The following is a 19,092-nucleotide window of genomic DNA, read 5'->3' as shown; positions in this document are numbered from 1 at the left end:
GGTCAGGAGAGAGTGTCTACAGTTATCTATGAAACACGGTGGAGGCTCTGTCATGGTTTGGGTTGGAGATCTTCTGAAAACTGATGGAATTATGAACACACAGAAAGTACTCTGATTTTGATCCACCGTGAAATACATCTAAGAGAGCGTCTGACTGACAACAATCCCAAACACACTGCCAATGCAGTGAACGCAAACCTGGAGCGAAAAACACCCAGAGCCTGATCCTCAACATTACTGAAGCAGAGTGGGATCATCCTGACAGGCAACAAAAAGGGAGAAACACCCAAGGAAGAGCTTTGAATGTCCTTCAAAAAGCCTGGAGAACGATTCCTGAAGACTACTTATAGAAATCCAGAGAAGCTGCCACACAGAGGGTCAGACCAAATATTAACTTTCAAGCTTGTTACATATATACAAACTTTTTTTTTCCCCTTGTTTCGATAATTTGCCACATCCATTTCTCATTTAGCAGCAGATAAAGAAATGATTTGAGACTTTTGTCCAGTTGTCTCACGTGACTTTGAAATAAATATTGCAATAAAAGCTACACCTTTCTATTAAACAACTCAGAGCGGTACCTGTCCTTCCTCTCCTCTGTGCCGTCCGTCACCAGCCTCCATCTGTGCCTCCCTCCGTCGAGAGGAGCACTTTGCCGAGACCGGTGACAGTAATAAAGTCTGACTCAGTGAGGCTGGAAAGGATGTAAATGAATGTAGATGAGGATGAAGAGTAATTGCTCACACAGAGGGCTGTGAAAGGTGTGTGTCAGAGAGAGTGAACCCTTTGGAGCTCTTAACTGGAAATGGGTGGCCCAGTCAAAGAGGAGAGACTTCAAATATCTGTTTCTCTATTAATGTTGCTGAATGGATGGAGCAGACTGGTGAGTGTCGGTGAATGATGGCAGATGCAAAAATAATGGGGAATGATGTCACAGAGGAAGCAGCAGAGAGGAAGAGAAAGTTTTTAAGTAACAGGGAGGGAAGGAAGAAATTAAAGAAAGCAGTTATGGGATCATGTTTGAAACAGTCTTTCTCACTAAATATTACATTTTTTGTATTACTGTTCATCCCATTCAGGAAAACTTAACGTACACTCATTCTGTTGGAAAAGCGTGGAAAAAAGATGCAGACACACCAAAAAAAAAAGTCTATAAAATGACGTACACAACATCTGCAATACTTCCATATGACAGAATTAAGCCACCATAAGACTCCCTGACTTTAGTTTGGCCAGTCTGCTTCTCAATGGCTGGTTTGCCGTTTTCAGTGCATCCCTGGAAAGTTCTGCTTTGACCACATATTCACTGCACTTTGAGATTTTACCACAGACATCAAACAAACATCAACTTCTGTAACTTGACTTTCATAAATAGGCGCCTTCTTCGATGATTTAGACCACATTACAGTTTTCGGTGGAAGGCTCCACCATGCCCATTCCTGATCAACATGTCTGGATCTCTTACCGATTATATTACATGCCATTGTATCCTCATCTCGCAACAAATTCCTGAAAAGTCAAGAATCTTTTGCCCACATAAACACAATATTCACTCAGCATGGCCCTACAGTCTAGATCAGGGGTCTCAAACTCCAGGCCTCGAGGGCCGGTGTCTGCAGGTTTTAGATGTGACCTTGATCCAACACAGCTGATTTAAATGGCTAAATGACCTCCTCAATATGTCTTGAAGTTCTCCAGAGGCCTGGTAAGATCTAATCATGTGATTCAGGTGTGTTGACCCAGGGTGATATCTAAAACCTGCAGGACACCGGTCCTCGAGGCCTGGAGTTCGAGACCCCTGGTCTAGATGGTTCATACAACTCTATCTTTCAAACCTATAATGTCTAAGCTATCTCCGGTGATCAGCACAACCCTAGCCTCGAACCCTAACACCCACACCCCCATCAGATTTGATGAAGAAGAGAGTGAATGCAGTTAAATGTATGATTTGGAAAACCATCCTCAGCTCCAGGGAAAAGCACGACCTCACAGGTTTCATTCACTGTCACCATAAATCAAAATCCCATTTTTGCAGCTCTAAAAACACAGTTTCACCCTCAGCTCATTAACAGCCCTCAGGCGGGGCATCCATGTCAAACAGAGTCTCTGTTTAAGTCAAAGCTCCAGTCTTGTGACATGACCTTATGAGAAAGGGCCGTCAACATTAAGCTTAAATCTGCCACTTCCTGCAGGCAGACTCCGGGATGATCCTCTCTGTTGGAGCGTTAATTGTATGCAGATGCTTTGTTTATGCTTGTATTCATGATGTTGTCTGTGAGCTAATTTTGTCTTCACTATCCTCCGTTACACCCCTCTGCTCTCACAGGAAATCATTTGTCGCAGCGGCGTCACTCGGAGGCCGACTGGCCGCGGCAGTCAGAACAACTCTGTCACTTCTTATCTCCCGTCATAAGCACAAAACTCATTTGTCTAAAGCACTAACATGTCAGCCTCTTTCCCCCTCAGAGTCCTGTTGGCGAATATGAGCTCCCCAACACATCACTCTCTTACCTAGCTTGAATTTCTCTCTCTTGAAAAAAAAACAAAAAAACAATCCTCCTCATCCTTTTTGCTAGTTGTCATCTTACTCCTGGCATACACGACTACAACCAGCAGAGATCTGAGCCTTGCTCTTCTCACTATCGACTGCTTATGATGCTAATATAAGCATTACATTACTCTGCTTTGCATTTATTGTATGTCAGTTTGACACATTACATCAGCTTGGATACAAACGCATGTCTGCGTCTCAGTGTGTGTTTCTCTCTGTGTGTGAAAGCAAGTATATATCTTAGCTAAAGTGGTTACTACTAAGATAACCCCTAAAAAGGCCACAATAAAAGTCCTTAGAATCTCAAGTTAAAGCTTTTTACTCTCCCAAAAGTGAGTCCACCAACAAACAGCAGTTTTAACAACATCGCAACAAGAGCTGCACCTATAAAACAAAAGGGCACGCACTCACGCACATCAGCCATTTCCCCACTTTAGATCCTAACCGAGTATTCAAGGCTCTTGAAGGCGGTCACTCACCCATCACTCGGAGCCGGTCTGCACCCACCACCACCTCCTGCTCGTCGGCGGAGAACAGGAGCTTCCCAGAGGTGGATTTCACTTCAAACATCTTGCCTCGTGCTTTAAATCCACTGGATCCTGAACCGAAGGAGAAGAGAAGAGAGAGGAGACATCAAAGAGGAGGGACTGGAGCTGATTTCTTACCGAATTACCCGAGAACATGAAAACTTAAAAAAAGCAGCCTGGTGGAAGATGTGGGACTTATGACCAAACCTGCAATATTGATTTTGTTGTGATTCATGAGACTGCTGAGAAAATGTCCAACAAACCAATCTGGTCTTTAAGTCTGACGCCATTAGCTGTGCCTGGGCCCAAACTCAGCTGCAGGTCTCAAAGTCAAACGAACACTGTGGCATCACTGAGAGTTACAAACTGTCTAAATTCTTTCATCTTTAATAAATTGTTACACCTCTACCAGGTGTAACAATTAAGTTTAACATCCAGGCATCCATGAAAACAGGATTTATGAAATTTAACGGAGTTAGAAGTTAGCAGGAAGTTAGCTCGCTAGTTTCCATCTAAACATGATATAGCATGTTCTGAATGAGAGGTTACTGAAGTTGGGCTAGCTGGTATATAATGATGTGCTACGTGATCGCTAGCAACACAGCTATGTTAACATAATATAAACACAGTGAAGCTGGAGGTCCCTAACTATCGGGAACCCTCACGTTAACTTTTTTCCACTCGATAAAAGTTAACACGAGGGTTCCCGATGGTTAGGGACAAATGCAGTCGCATGGCAGGATGCTGTAAACGGACCAAACTTCAGTCAGGAGAACAACTGAGATAATCCATCCACAATACGAGGTTAGTCATTAATGTACTGCTGCATGGGCTGGGCTGTAGTTACAGCGTAAGGGTTTAAAACTGAGCTTTAAAATAAACAGCGGTAATAAAAACCGAGAGAGGCCAACAGTGATCACTGACTGTTTTTAGGGGCTTGTTGAGATTAAATAGAACAAGACACAAAGCATTAAAACATGTTAAATACACAACAGACTTAATAAACACAGAGTCGTTTGTCATCACTTAAAGACTGGATTAACTGTGTGTTCTGATCAAATGTAACCACAGTGAAAGGAGGGATGGACGTCCCGTTTGCTAAAGAGGCCACAGGTGTGATGTCACATTTTAGTACAGTGCCTTTTGTGATATTGTTGTTTGGTCACCAATGCCTAATCCCATTAGTGGAATTGCTGATCATTAATTCATATTAAGCAGACGAATCTCAAGTGGCTTTGAAGGACAGGAAGAATGGAAATAAGGCAACAATCACATATCAACTAAATGTTACTCTTTTTCTTTTATTTGGAATTTTTTGCTATTCCTAGTTTATAAATTAGAAACAGAAAAATTGAAACAGTTCTGATCCAATTAGAAAACATGAATTATTCAGCCTAAGCCAGTTTAAGATATTACATAGAACAGATTAAACTAGGAAACATCGAGTATATTTGTGATAAAATGTTTAGAATTCCAACCATCCAGATGTGACCTGTTGGTGGAAGCGATCCTCTCTGCAACATGGTTGTGCAAACCAGACACATTTCACTGAATGTGTGCCGGAAAGAGCCTCACGCGCGAGCTGACAAAACTCTGACTGGTGTCACAACAAACAAGAAAATGTAGACAGCTCCACCCAATCCCAAATTGCTTTGTCTCACGCGGTGGTAGAAGACACCCAACGCAGAGGCTGACTGATTGACACGCGCACAATTGATTCTGTCACTCTACATCTGGGGTGTGGAGTTCCTCCCCGTACACGAACGCCGCTTAGTCATCGACGAGAAGCATCCGAGCAGACTTCATCTTCCTCCTCTTCAGACTCGGGAGGCAAATGTCAGCTTGCTTTTTAATGTGAGAGACGCCTCCCGAGCATGTTTACGCCGAGTGATTTCAGTTCACCAAAAACTGTCAACTCCATCAGTGTGACAGGTGGCGAATGAAGAGATGTAAAGAAGAAAGCACAATCACAGAGTAATGGAGGAGAAATTGAGACCTCAGCTGGCATATTTAAAAGAATCAGAGGAGAAGTAAAATCACGACGTGTAAATGCTTAATTATAAATAAGGCAATGACTTCTGATAGCAGGAGCAGCTGCTTCAAACATGAGAGTCTGGATTAGAAACGGTTCTCAGAAAGAAATATGGGAGTTGCAAAATATTTCACATGCTGTAGAAGAACATATGCTAAACAAACGTTCCCTTCACGTTCTTGAATCTTTGAAATATGGAATGATTTTAGTTTAACAGACCTCAAAAAATTCACTGTGATGGAGAAGTGATGAAACTAGTTGACTTTGAAATATCTCCTGTGAATATTTTAAAAGCTATTAGAAGTTATTTGTTGGGTAATGGAGCTTACACTAAAGCCTGTAGTATGAAGCAGGATTAGGTTGCAGTCATATGGGCCTAAAGACCTCCAGTTGGTGACCCCCAGGCAACTTCCAGTTGCTGGGGAAAAAAGTCTACTCCCCGACTGATTGGTGATTGGTTGCTGAAGGTTGCACAGAAGGAACCAGAAACAACCTTTTGATTGCTTCGATTGTTACCAGACTGTTGTGGCTGCAGTTTGGATGGAAGACGCCAAACTGTCTGCAAACACTTTTGCTTTATACGTCAACGGTCTCCATTTACAGTTTGCATTGGCCTTTTTAAAGTTTCACTTAGTGAGTTGTTGTCAACAGTTTGCAGACGAGCTAGCGTCTTCATTGCAACCAATGTGAGACTGTGGCAATGTAAACCTGACCAAAGCAGTCACAAGGAGGTACGCACAGGGGGTTATAACAAGGTGTGTGGTGACTCTGTGGTAACTTATGCAGAAGACCCAACCTTCGCTGGAGTAGATTATGTTCTGAGTATTAGATTTGAAGTATATAAAAAAAAAAGGTTCTCTGATCAGCACCTTTTCTGGAGGATTTCTCAAACCTCGCTCAGCTTTTGCTGCAGCAGCTGCTCTGCTGTACAGGCTGTGTTTTGGGTTCAATCTGCATATTTTACAAAGAGAGTGCAAACTGTAATTTTACAAAAATATGAGCTTTGCTGTCAGTACACCTGTCCATGTTTGTGACATAATTTCCTCTTGGGATCAATAAAGAATTCTGATTCTGATTCTGATTGGTCAGATCCACCAAGACTGCCATTCTTGTGTGAAGATGCTGACAGCTAGACTGTGAAACTCTGTATTGACTTAACAAGTTGGTGATCACCATCATGTGACCATTTAGCCCAATTGGCTATATTTTTGTTATCTGGTTTTACTTTCACTGACATGGGCAGAGTATGTCAAACTTGTCCCTGTGATGGGCTGACGACCTGTCCAGCATATAGCACACCTAACCCTATGATGACCCGGGTGGACTCCAACCCCTTTGCAATTAAGAAACTGAATGGACGGAGCATTGACCTCGATTTCTAATATACTTTTGGTTTTGAAAGATTTGGTCCAAAACTTTGTGTATTCTTAAATGTGCCTCATTTAATGGCTGCTATCTTTGCCACGTCTCTCTTCTAAAATAAGTTTTAATCCCAAACGGCTTTCTGGCAAAATGAAGGTCAAGTAATAGAAGACAAAAAGGCGTCACCAGTTCCAGTAACGTAGTTCATGAATAAACCTGAAAAGGTAAAAATCAAAGGAACTCAGGTCTCCTCCAGTTTAACCACAGCCTGTGACGTCTGTCTGTGCAGATTCTAATGAAAACGATGAAAATCAGCGTTTCTCCTGCCGAGTCTTACCTGTGACGAGCTGTGTGAGCAGCTTGTTGTTGTTGTTGACGATATTGACGGACACGTTTCTGGATGACTGCAGGAACAGTGGGCGGCCCTGCGGAGAGATCGACCAGGTAACTCATTTAAATCAAGGTGCAACTGTCATCAAGCTGCTAATGTTTATTTAATCATGCGAAGTCCAAGTTTTTATCGATGAGGACAAGTAACCCGAACCCTGTTTAAAAAAAAGTTTTATTCGTTTGAGTTAGAGTCTTTATTTTTGTCCTCTGATTGCTGAAACTCTGGGATATTTTTCAAAAGCCAAACATCTTACATTTTAATATTTTTAGGTGTCCAATTTTACGATTAGGGTTACTTATCACTGACAGCGACTTAGACTAAGGTATAAACACAAGTCTGGGGACCGAAAAAAATAAAAGGAGTACAAAAAATAAATGGGCCACAACTGACTTGAACCACTGCTTCATCTTCAACCTCTTATAAGATTTACTTTGCTTCTTCCCATCACCTAATTATCTTGAATTTTTGGGCTTCAGCAAAGAAATTGGGTGCAGTTGATTTATAGCTCAATACAAAATAAGAGCTTTGGAGCATATCATGATTGCACGTGAATCCAGATTATCTTCTCTTCATAACAGTTGAAAATTTTAAATGATTAAAATCCAATATCTAATGTTGATGTTACAACTGCACCACTAACCAGCATTTAGCTGAAAGCACTCCCACTGCATGGCCATTGAATCTCTCACACTTGCATTGCGTTTGATTTTGTTGCCTTATGTCTTTGCTGTGCTGGTCTTATATGGCCTCAGTCAGCTGCTAGATAATGAAAGTACAAATGCATCCACACACATAGAGATAGCCACAAAGGTGTGGCTTCAGACACACACACCACCATAACTGTCCGCATTCAGACTTCAGCCTCCTGCTCCGTTTGATAACTTCCATTTCCCAGAGTGCCCTGCATTAATCTGTAATGCTGATCACGTTGGACACTCTGCTCTTTCTGTGCCCGACTAATCTTCATGCCTCAGTCAACTTCTTAATTAGAGATAACGGCCTGACCATTGTGCTGCGCTCGTAGCCGAGGAGGGGATATGCCTTGTGTGTATATTACAGATAACATTATGGCTCTTGCCAAACTTATTGAAGTTCCCACAGTAAATACATCCAATATATGATACACAAGTAGGAACTTATTACAATAACAATGAGGTGTGCACTGAATGTAAAACTAATAAGTTGGAGAACAGTTACACTTTGTGTTGCATTAACTGTGGACTCGTTTCTGAATGTCAGTTTGACAAATAGTGCCCAGGTGTGTCTAAAGTACTTTGAAAGTAGTTTTAAAACAGTGTCCTGAGGTAAACAGACTGTACTTACATACTGCTTTTCTACCCAAATTGAGCGCTCAGAGTTTTCGTACTACAAGCCTCATGCTTCAAGTGCTTTGCCTAACATTCACACACAAACACACGTTCTGATGGATGAATCACGGCCAACTTGGGGTTCAGTATTTTGCCTAAGGATCCTTCGACACGCAGTCGGAGGAAGCCATAAATCAGACCACCGACCTTCCAATTAGTGGATGACCCACTATGAACCACAGCTGCCCCAAGGTGCCATGGCAGTAAGGTTAGATGTATTTATTTTTAACAGTGCGTATTAGTTGAAAGGAAGAGATAATTCACTCCAAAGAACGTAAAGTATCTGCAATTCAAAGTTTCCCCTCAAAAAAGGGAATTTACTGACTATTTCCTGTCACGGTTCTGGGTCATTTTGACCCAGCTTCTTCAGTTCTTTATATTTTGGTATGTTTCTATAGTGTGGTTTATTGTTCTAGATTAAGTGCAGCGTCTTCTGCCTCCTTGTAAGTTGTTTCTGGTTTCCTGTTTTACTTTGGAGGTTCGTGTCTGGTGTCAGTGTATTCTGTTTGCTTCCCCTGTCTCATCAGCTGTGATTTCTCCCTGGTGTGTTCCCCTCCTGTGCCTCATCCCTTGATTACTGCCGTGTGTATATTAGCCCCGTGTTACCTTTGTTCTCTGTCGTATCGTTGATGTCTACTCACCTTCAGTCTGCACTCTGTTTTCTGTCCGTGTGTATCTGCCTATTAGCTTGTATTTCTCCCAGTTTAGTTTGGTCCACTGTTTACCGGCAACCTGCTAATAAAGCGGTACTTTGAGCTCTACCTCGTCTCACTGAAACCTGCATTTTGGGTCCTCCTCTCCTTGCCTGCCGGTACGCGAACATGACATTTCCAGTGTTTTCTAGTAGTTGCTAAAGATCTTTGGTTAGAAGAAACAGACACCAGTGCAAAAACACTCAGAGCCCAGGTTTATAGTCAGAAAGTTACTAAAAGCTATCTGACTGGGATCCTACTTAAACATCCTTAAAACTGCAGCGAGTTCCTTTACTGACAGCTCAATGCAAAGAGGAGCGAAAGCCTACCCAGACACACAAGACGAATGGGAGGTGACGGTGTGTTCCCAGACAAGCTGAGGTACTGGAAAAACCTCATAGTCTCCAGCTGAACAGCTCTAAAGAGTGAGCAGAGACTCCCCAGCATGCCTAGGCACAATAGCAAACTACCAGTGTTTACAGTGGGCTTCACTTAAATGCATTTTTAATAAAGAGTCACAATAATGACCAGAAATATAAGGAGGAGACCCGGCACTCCAAGAATCCTGAATAGAAATCTGTGGAGGAATTGTCCCCTGCTAAAGATCACAGCTGTCCTTCCTCTATTAGCTGATCATGCTGCACTGATGCAGCAGTAGCAACAAGCAGAGGGTCAAAGAGAAGGTTATCACCAAAGAATTCTCTGGAAAATGCTGCCACCATTCCCGGAGCATCCCGCAGAGCTCCGTGGGCTCTGACTGAAGCAACTGTGTTGCCTCCGTCTGTAATGTGAATCCGGTTAGTGGCTTCATTGGATGACAATGCGATTTTTAAACCTTATTTTGGGTCAAAGTGTGCAAACCTTTGAAGGGGCTTTTATCAGATTTGACCTACATTTCTATACACTCAACTGGAGTGCAGAGCTGCAGTAAAAGCTCAAATTGAATTTATGGCGCTCTTGTTTCTCATTTAAGTGCAGACTTCAAAATAACCACCTGGATTCTTTCCAAGATAACTGCTTAGATTTGCTTTTAGAAGGACTTTGACAGTGACAGAGTCGGTGTCTTTGCAATGACAGGCTTTCAAAGCCTTTTTGCCTTAATAAAAACATTTAGTCTATAAATATATATAAGTTAAGTTCATTTCAACAGCATTCTCATACAGGGATCAGACTACATGATGCATTTTGTGTTTCATCAGCCATTCAGTCATGAATACTTGCTATGATAAGGTAAGCACAAATGATGGACTGCTCACTTGCCAATCACAGGCTTTTCCTGACAGGAAAGTTAAACAGTGGCTCAAATAAAACCGTTAGCTTTTAAATCATTCTACTTTTAGGCTTTTGCAACACATGGCTAACTCTTAGCCTGTCAGTGAGTTTGATCGAGTAGATTGTATCAGTGGAACCTTAGTCCATCTCTTGTGTTGTAGAGTTGTAATAAGAAAACTCGTTGGTTACAAAGACATACAGGGAGATTATGGTCACATACCCAGCATTGCTTGATAGTCAACCAAGTGCAAACTCAAAGAAAACAAGTGAGTGGCAGGAAGAAAAGAAAAGAAAAAACCCACTAAACCAGAAGTCCAGGACATGGAAACGCAGAGTACTAAGGAAAACTCACTACTAGAATACAGAAACACTGGAACCAAATAGTTCCAGGAAATAGACTAGCCCTGATGCTTATTTCTCAGTTTTCCATGTCATGTAGTTTTTTTGCAGTCTGAAACTGGCAGAACTCACTGCAGGTCCCGCTTCTACAGAATCAGTAGAACTAAACTTTGCCTGCAAATCTGCATCCAATTGTTTAATATCACTTTTGAGGAACTGGGAGAGAGTCCACGTTATATTATTCATATATTTCCTGAATATTAATGTTGTGTGGAATGTAAAGATGGAGATAGCAGTCATCCCTGCTGCTATTATGAATGCAAATCTAGTGATACCAATGTTTTGACTATGTCACTGGCTCATATATTATTAATACTAAACACTAGAGATATATTATAATATATCACTGATATAACTGCCTAGAGTATTTTTTGTTTTCAGCCTGTTTGCAGTTTGGATTTGATTTTCCAGCCCTGGAGGATGCTTCATGTTAGAGTGCTAACTGAGGTTGGCTCCAAAAGCAAGTCAATCCCCACAGACTTCCATGTATAAATACACACTAAAAGTGCATGTTGCCAATCTGATATAAAAATGGGAACAGCATATGGATAGTTTCCCTCTTTGTAAGAAATGTAAAGTGGCTGAAATTTTGGATTTTATTTTTACTTGTAGCTGTAGCTGCAAATTCCAGTCACTAAACTGAACCTCTGTTTGTGCTGCTGGAGCCTTTTGAACAGACTATGTTATATTAAAATCTGTGCTTCAGTTTTGTTGCTGGTTCTGTCACAGGCAACCTTCAGCAGTCACTGGGAAACCAAAAATTCCACATTGTGCATTGAATTCTTTTCGCCGTCAGTGTCATGGTAACGGGTCATTCTGAGTTTGTGGGCTCTCCTAGTTTTACTTATTCCTGATGGATTCTTAGTTTTCTGTGTTTTTATCTTCTTCATGTTTTTGGGGGGTGCATTTAGTCTCAATATCTTATTTCCTGGTTATGTTAGCATTTAGTTCTTCACTCAGCGTTTCTCATCCCATCCATCCATCCATCCATCCATCCATCCATCCATCCATCCATCCATCCATCCATCCATCCATCCATCCATCCATCCATCATCTTCTGCTTATCCATTTCAGGGTTGCAGGTGGCCAATACAGGTCCTCTTGTGTCAATTCTCCAAATATTGTTACTTGCTTTATTGTTACAGCTGTGTCTTGTTTTCCCCAGCTGTCTCCACTTCCCTGATGATCCTTCTATATAGTGCTGGTGTTACGTACCACTAGAGTTTCCTATATCCATGTCCAATGTGTTCCCTGGTTCTTTGTCCCTCTTGGACTTTCTGTTTCATTGGACTTCGCAACAGCCTCAATAAACGTTGAATCCCACCTGTTTTCCATGTCTGCATTTTGGGCCCACAACATCACACTCCACATGGTCTGTATAATCTACAGTCATAGCAGTCAGAGACCATCACCTGGTAGAAGGCAACCCATCTCCAAACAATCAAGGACCAGCTTGGACTGACTTCTGTAACAAATACTTTGCAAATAACTGATTACAGTGTCATCTGCATATTGTTGTATTCTGGTTATATTCCTATGTGAAAGCAAGTTACTTGCATAATTAGTTACTAGGCTGAGTAACTTTATATAAATTTCTGTTTATGTAGAAAGCAAAAAATATGCATTTTTCAACAATTTAATTTCTCTATTTCTGCATGCTATTGCAAACTTCACCACTTTCAATGGTAAGCTGACAGCAGACTGACTCTCTCTGGATGCACCGACATTCCTTTGAAGACAGCAACTGTATTTGCAGAGTATTTTCAGACCCGTTCCCCATCTTCAAAGCAAACACTGCAAGGTCATTGCATAAGGCTGCAGTAATTTTGGTCATGGTCATTGCTCGGTGTTAGTGACTGTGGCCAAATCACTACCAATGAGAAAAAAAAAGACCAATGGGTGATTTTACAGTGGCTCCATCCAACTTTTTCACACAGCTTATGGCTTTTGGTCATCATTAGTTCATGAAACCTCAGTTTCTCTCAGAATTCTGACCCAGGCAGTTAATGGATGAGATCTCTCCATGTTTTTCACTGCATGCCTCACTGCTCACATCTTACTGTAGCTCTAATGACCTGCATCACTACTAAGCTCACACAGAAGACATGCTGATGGATCTCTGGTGTGACTTCAGGTAGTAAGCTTACAGATATAAATCAATCCAATAACTAATTCATTTATTAATATGCTTTATGATTCTCCCATTAATCAGTCTTTCCTGACTTGGAGTTTTCCTGTCAAAAAAACTTAATGTAGCTCAGTCTGTGAAGCCAGACACACTCAAACGAATTTCTTTGGAAAGTCCTCCAATAGTTCAGATATTTTAATCTGGACCAAAACATTGAGCTGGCCAGAGTTTTGGTCATTATAGAATTGTGTCCAAGTTGTAATGAGCTGGTTTTCCCCTCAGATTTCCTTGGGTACATAGCAGCCACACTGATTTTAGATTATGAATACTGACATAACTATACAGACATTTCTTATTACTTCTATGGCAGCACGCAGTAGATGCCAGTACTAATTGATGTGTTTAGCCAGCAGCAAATATTCTTGGTTAACGAGTCCTGAGCTTTAAAGTCATCACCGTGTTCCAGCAGCAGGTAGCTTATCGTTCCATCTTCATGTAGGGTTTTTTTCCCACCGCTGTCTTCTGAGACGCCTCAGAGAGGCTGCAGCAGGAGTCCTTCAGGGCTGTTTGTGTACACCACACGTGTTTAGCTCATTGTAGTGCGGTGCCTTTGATCCACTCGCTCTCCCTCTTCTCTTTGTTGCTAATGCAACAGACCATATTACTCCCAGCAGGATGCCTCTCACACAGAGAGGAATTGGGAGGGAAAAATAAGTAAAAAAAATAAAATAAGAAGGAAGAGAGGAGTTAGGCGAGAGACCAGAAGAGAGATGTGTGAATTACAGTTGGTTGCAGAAATGTTTCTTGGTGGCAGAGCTGCTCCGAGGGTTGAATTAAACCTCGGTGAGATGGGCCAAAGAACCAATTTGTCTGGAGTAAAACATTGGCTGATTTTGGAAATTTGGGTTGAATGAAAATAAATCCACAGTGTCGAGGCTCACTTTGAAGAGCTCAAAGGTAATTTGAAGATGCAGGAGATGAGCAGTGATTGAATAGCTCTGGCTGACTAATCTATGAGCTTAGTTGCTCAGTTATCGTTTTTAAAAGACACCATATTTAAAAATATTCTAAAAATATCTGGTTTATATCAGTTTTGTCCTTTTGATATTTAAAATCGGTTCTTGATCTTTTGACATAAAGTTGCTATTTTCATTTATACAAGAAGTCCTCCAACTAAACCATCACATTGTTGTTTTGTTCTCATACTAAGTGTTCCTGAGACATCAAACTTTTTTTTCTTGGTAAAGCTCAGATTTCAAAGCAGTTAACGTGGACGAGGTATAAACACCTTTGACTTGAAAAATGCAGTTCCTACACACCTTTTACGTGCACTTTGTTACATGGACACTAGAGGTCACTTATCTTTACGTACACTTAACCACACATTGTAAAAACAGGTCGACACAGAGCCAATCCATCGCTTAGTGAGAATTTCTGACAGTCTGCATTTAAAGGTTGATGAGGAATTAACTCATAAGAGGCACAAGTCATTATTAATTACGTTAACACAATAGTTGTGTTAATTAGCAAATGTCAGTGACTGAGAGAAGTGTCTGTGTCTGTCAGTGTGCTTCGGTCACCATAGAAAAACATTTAGAGATTTCACATATATTCCTTAACTTAAGTCAACATTTATTTTGATTTACTGGAAAATGCACAACTCTCTGCTGCTACGTTACTCTTATTTAATGTTTGAGAGTTTAAAGGGGTAATGATGCATTTTTACACCTCAGTATATATCAATAAAAACTTGACGCCCACTAGAAAAGATTCAGGTTTTTCCCAGGATAGAGGGTGGTCTCTGCATAGAGAGCACCCTCACTAACCTCTGAGTCATTTGGCTCTACAAATATGGCTGAAATATGACCGAAACGGCTTTATTCAGAAAAAACAAGATTACCCCCGCTAACCTGAGGGTGAAGAGTTAAATGCTTTTTAGCCTTCTAGATGAAAGTACACGAGAATCTTGCTTTTCAGTGCCAACCATTTGTCCAACTTGTTGGGTGGATGGTTCTAATGGTCTGACTGACTGCAGCTCTTCTGGAAGTCTCCTCTTATATTACTACAATGGCATGTCAGCCCCGAAGCAGTTAACGATGGTTAGATTAAAAGTTTTTGTACAATTAGTTGCCAGAAGAAGTTTGCTGCACTTGACGCCCCTGATTTGAATAAAATAGCTTGAACTTGAACTCTATGCAAATGCGGAGCAGCCAACTTGTTGCCCCTTCACTTTAAACACAACAAAGAAGGCACTGAGGACCTGCTGACAGAGACACGTCTTACAGCAGCTTTCTGTCACCCTTTGATAACAACGGTAACTTCACTTAGACAAGCGAAGCATAAAAGGAAGCATTAGGAGGAGTGTTGGGAAATACAGAGCGGACTGCTTTAAAATTTTTATTTAGCAGTTGTTGTTTATCCACTCCTGGCTGACTGTGCAGTGGTCTTTTCCCATCGCCTCCTCCTGGTTATCATTATTCCTCTCATATCCTTCGCTCAGTCTCCAGTCATTCATCCCTCTCTCCGTCTTCTTTCTGTTTATCTCTCCTTAAGCTCTGCTGTTTTGTATCACGTCCCCTCTTTTACTTCCCACTTGCCCTTTCACTTCCTGTTCTCAGTCTGTTTTTACGTTCATCCCTCTTCACGGTACAAGAGCAGAAGACATGATCCGCACTTTCAGCGCTGGTCCGGCAGCAACACGTATTCATATTTTATGAGCTGCTTTGCTAGTTATCAGCCATCTGTCCTGATAGATGAGTTCAAACTTTGGCTTTCACCTAACGAACATATCGGAATGCAGAGCCCAATTTATGCTCTGGGGATTTGTTATCCCCTGTTCCTGCTTCTTGGACAAGTAGGGAAACCCTTTTATTATGAATATTTCACAGTGCTATGATACTGCATTGCAAACACGCCGTGTTTGTTTGAGTTGGTGTTGAACTTGGCTGTCTCCTGCACGCCGCCTGTCAAAGCAAGCTCGCCGGCGTTCTGATTCAGTCCTCCTCCATCTGTCTCGCTGTTTCTGTCTCTATTACTGCTGCTCCTTCTTCCTCATCTCCATCTCCGTTGTTGATATGCTCTCCTCCGTTCTCTGACTCCCTCCTGTATCCCCTCTGCTCTGTCTTCTTCATTGCTCATCTTCCCTCTTAGCTTGGGTGAGGGCCTATACGGCAGAGATGAAGAATACCGCTCTCCTGCATTATCGGACCATCTGTCCGCTACCTGCACACAGCAATGATTGCTCCCAGAGTAGAAAAGACAAAGGGAGAGAGACCCTATCACTTTATCGTGCCCATCTCTCCTATTTCTCTGACATCTTCTAGGCCTGGATGCTCGTGTAGTTGCTGTTTGGACACCAGGAAGCACCCCAGAATGTTAATTTGTAAAGGCAGCATAACAGGGGACCTCAGCCAGACAGCATTTCGATTGGTAAACACCAAAAATCCTACTGCAGGAACACTGAAACTGTAGCTGAGTGCAGAACGCGGGGAGAAAACGTGCTGATAATACTGACGCGTGTGCTGCTCCTGTTTGTTTCCTCAGCAAGTCTGAAACATTTGCACTAGTACAGCCACACCGTGCTCACTGTGATCAGGCAACAACCTCCCTGAGGCTGAAAATGAAGCCAAAAACTGCATTTCCTCTAATGGCCAGTTCAATCCTCATAGACCTCTATGTTAAAACGACCAGCACCTCCAGCCATGAAAAAAACAAGTTTCCAGCCTGCCACTAAAAACTATTTTACTCTTTCCTGTATCATAGCAACTGCACGGGGAGGGTGATGCCTTTTTTAATATACCTCACCCAGTTGGATTTTGTTAAGGCTTAAAGTCTTGGGTGACTTCACCGTGGCCAAATGTGATGCAGCATGGGAAAAAACGGACAAACATCCCGGCCACGCACAAACACAACCAAGCAGTGACGGCCTTTACGACACCTCAGATGTTTCTTATCTTAATGTTGCTGTCTGCAAATATCTCCCCAAAATATGTCTGAAAAGTGGAAATGAACACTGGAGAATTTTCTCCCAAACCTCTCAGCTATGAAGAGAAAAACCCACCCCAGCGCTACAAGTGAGGATTTATCTGTCTGCATCATTGTTATAAGTTATCGAATTCAAAGAGCAGGAAGAGGTTTACTTTAAGTTAAGAATGTATGGCATGTATGGATTGTATTCTGTGGTAAATTTGGACTGTGGGTGGAAGCCAGAGGAGCCACTGAGCATGTGCAAAGACATACATTTTAGTTTGACTGGTGATTCCAAATTGGCCACAGGTGTGAATGTGAGCTTGAATGGTTTTGTGTCTCCCTTGAAACCTGTCCACAGTGTACAAGGCTGGGATAGGCACCAACTGTCTCATGACCCTGAACTGGATTAGCAGAAGAAAATGGATGAATGGAAATAAAACTGGATCCTATTGTTGCTAAAGCCCTCTGATGCCATGGAACATTCTTTCTAATATCTAATATCGTTTTACTTTACAATATAACACGATTTAACAGGATGACTGCTTGATTTTTTGTTTGTTATAACACATGCGGTTCAGTTTTATTGTTTGAAAAAAAAAATCAGTGAGAATTAAAATCCAATTGTGACCTAGCAGCACACAACATGCGTTGGTATATATATATATAAGTATGATATTCATCAGTTCCACAAAGCCTCAAATATGGCCCCAACAGTGAGACACAGACTTATGCATTAGAGAGAAGGTCAAACCACGAGCTCTGTTCATTTAGCTCAAAGGAATTCTCTTCATGTAGAGGTTTTGGACACATCAGACTGAGAGGATATGCAGTGGCTGACAGCCATATCTTATGGGACTTGAGAATGCTTCAGGATTCCAGAGGAGGCGTGAATGGAGAATAGTAGATTTACTGAGCTTTAGCCTGCTGGCATTATAACCTGACCCAAATACATGTGGAAGGAAAAAGAAGTCAGATCATCAGTTACTCCTCTGAGAACACGCGTCTGCTTCAACACAACCTGTTTTAACATAGTTTCTGATTTTTTTTTTTTAGGTTTAGACATTTGCTGAAATCAGCTTGTCGTACGTGCAGTTGAGTTGATAGCACTCGGAGTCCCAGCTGGATTGTCTCACATGCTTAAACCTCACTGCATGAAGCTCAAATTCCCACTACCACACCTACCATCATTAGACACTTCACACCATCTCAGTCTCACCTCAGTTTGAGTATTGTCAGGCACCAAGTGTTTCACAGCGCACTAAAAAGTATGAGACAAACTGTATTTTTGCTAGAAGGTAATTTACAAAGACAGTTTTTAGTTCATGTGATGAGTGATAAAATAGACTAAGTGCTAATGTATCGATGAGCTGCTGCTGCTGATTTTAAAGTATTTCAAATGGTGATTTAACCACATTTCACACATTGCTGTGGGATACGCTGAGTTACGGGAATGTGTAGAGGTAGTTTTGACTGTTTTGGATGGTTTGGATAACAAAATGAGCCGAAGTCACACAGAAGGTGATATCACAAGACCTAAATACAGTAACTCACAGTATTTTACCATAATGGAAGAATATAAAGCAGCAGCGCTCTAACAGGACAAACAAGGCAAACTGTTCTTGCCTTGTCAAATCTAAAAATAGACATATATTAAAAGTTCTCACTGTAAAACAATCTCCTTCCATCTTAGACAGTAACACCATAAATGTCCTCATCCGTTTGCATCCATCCTTTACTGGCTGCGGTCGGCTACTGTAGCTAAAAGCATCGCTTGTTTTGTACTTACAGGAAACTGTAGCTGTCTCCGTTTTACGAGTGGGTCTATAGCTTTTTGTCTGGTGGTTTGTGCATGTGCACTGTGGACAAACTTCTATGATAAACTGATGGGAAGCCAGCTGCTGCTGGCTGAGCTTTCACTACTCTGAGATCTGCTATGCTTTGGGTCGAAACAGCCAGAATGATCAGCTAAACAAGCTTCAGTGATTTAGCATCATAACAGATGGGTTTAGTCTTGATAACCACCTTTGTAAACGTGTGTAATGTAGAGAAGCTAGAGGAGGATTTACAGAATATTAAACAGAATTAAGTATATAAAATGAGTTCAACCTTAAACATATGCAGCAGTAATATTAATGTATTTAACGCTGATGGGGAACATTTTTCTGAAGAAGAACTATTTTTGCTTTTAATACTTCATGCACAACTTTCCACGTTACAGTTCTAGCTGTACTGCAGTGTTTTCATCACTAGATGAAAAACATTGAATGGTTTGGCAAATTCCTGCACCACTTGTCATCGTCAGTCACACCAAGGATATACTCACTTCCTTTACTGTGTAGACTCCCATGTTAGAAGATAAATATTGTGCTCATACGACTGCTTTTTTCATGGCTCTTTCTTAA

At 41.5% G+C, this 19,092-nt stretch overlaps 1 protein-coding gene across 3 annotated transcripts in view; it reads right to left on the bottom strand.

Moving 5' to 3' along the window:
* sgcd (sarcoglycan, delta (dystrophin-associated glycoprotein)) overlaps nt 1–19,092 on the bottom strand; it is a 458,641-nt gene that overhangs the window by 82,494 nt on the left and 357,055 nt on the right. For all 3 annotated transcript variants that reach the window (XM_039618529.1, XM_039618530.1, XM_031750357.2), the window contains 2 exons: nt 6,810–6,897; nt 3,031–3,150 (listed from right to left, as the gene is read on the bottom strand). In XM_039618529.1, coding sequence (XP_039474463.1) covers nt 3,031–3,150; nt 6,810–6,897 — 208 coding nt within the window. The remainder of the gene's footprint in view (nt 1–3,030; nt 3,151–6,809; nt 6,898–19,092) is intronic.

Source organism: Oreochromis aureus, linkage group 10 (genome assembly GCF_013358895.1).
Source record: "Oreochromis aureus strain Israel breed Guangdong linkage group 10, ZZ_aureus, whole genome shotgun sequence".
NCBI lineage: Eukaryota > Metazoa > Chordata > Actinopteri > Cichliformes > Cichlidae > Oreochromis > Oreochromis aureus.
This window is presented reverse-complemented; position numbering and strand designations above follow the sequence as displayed.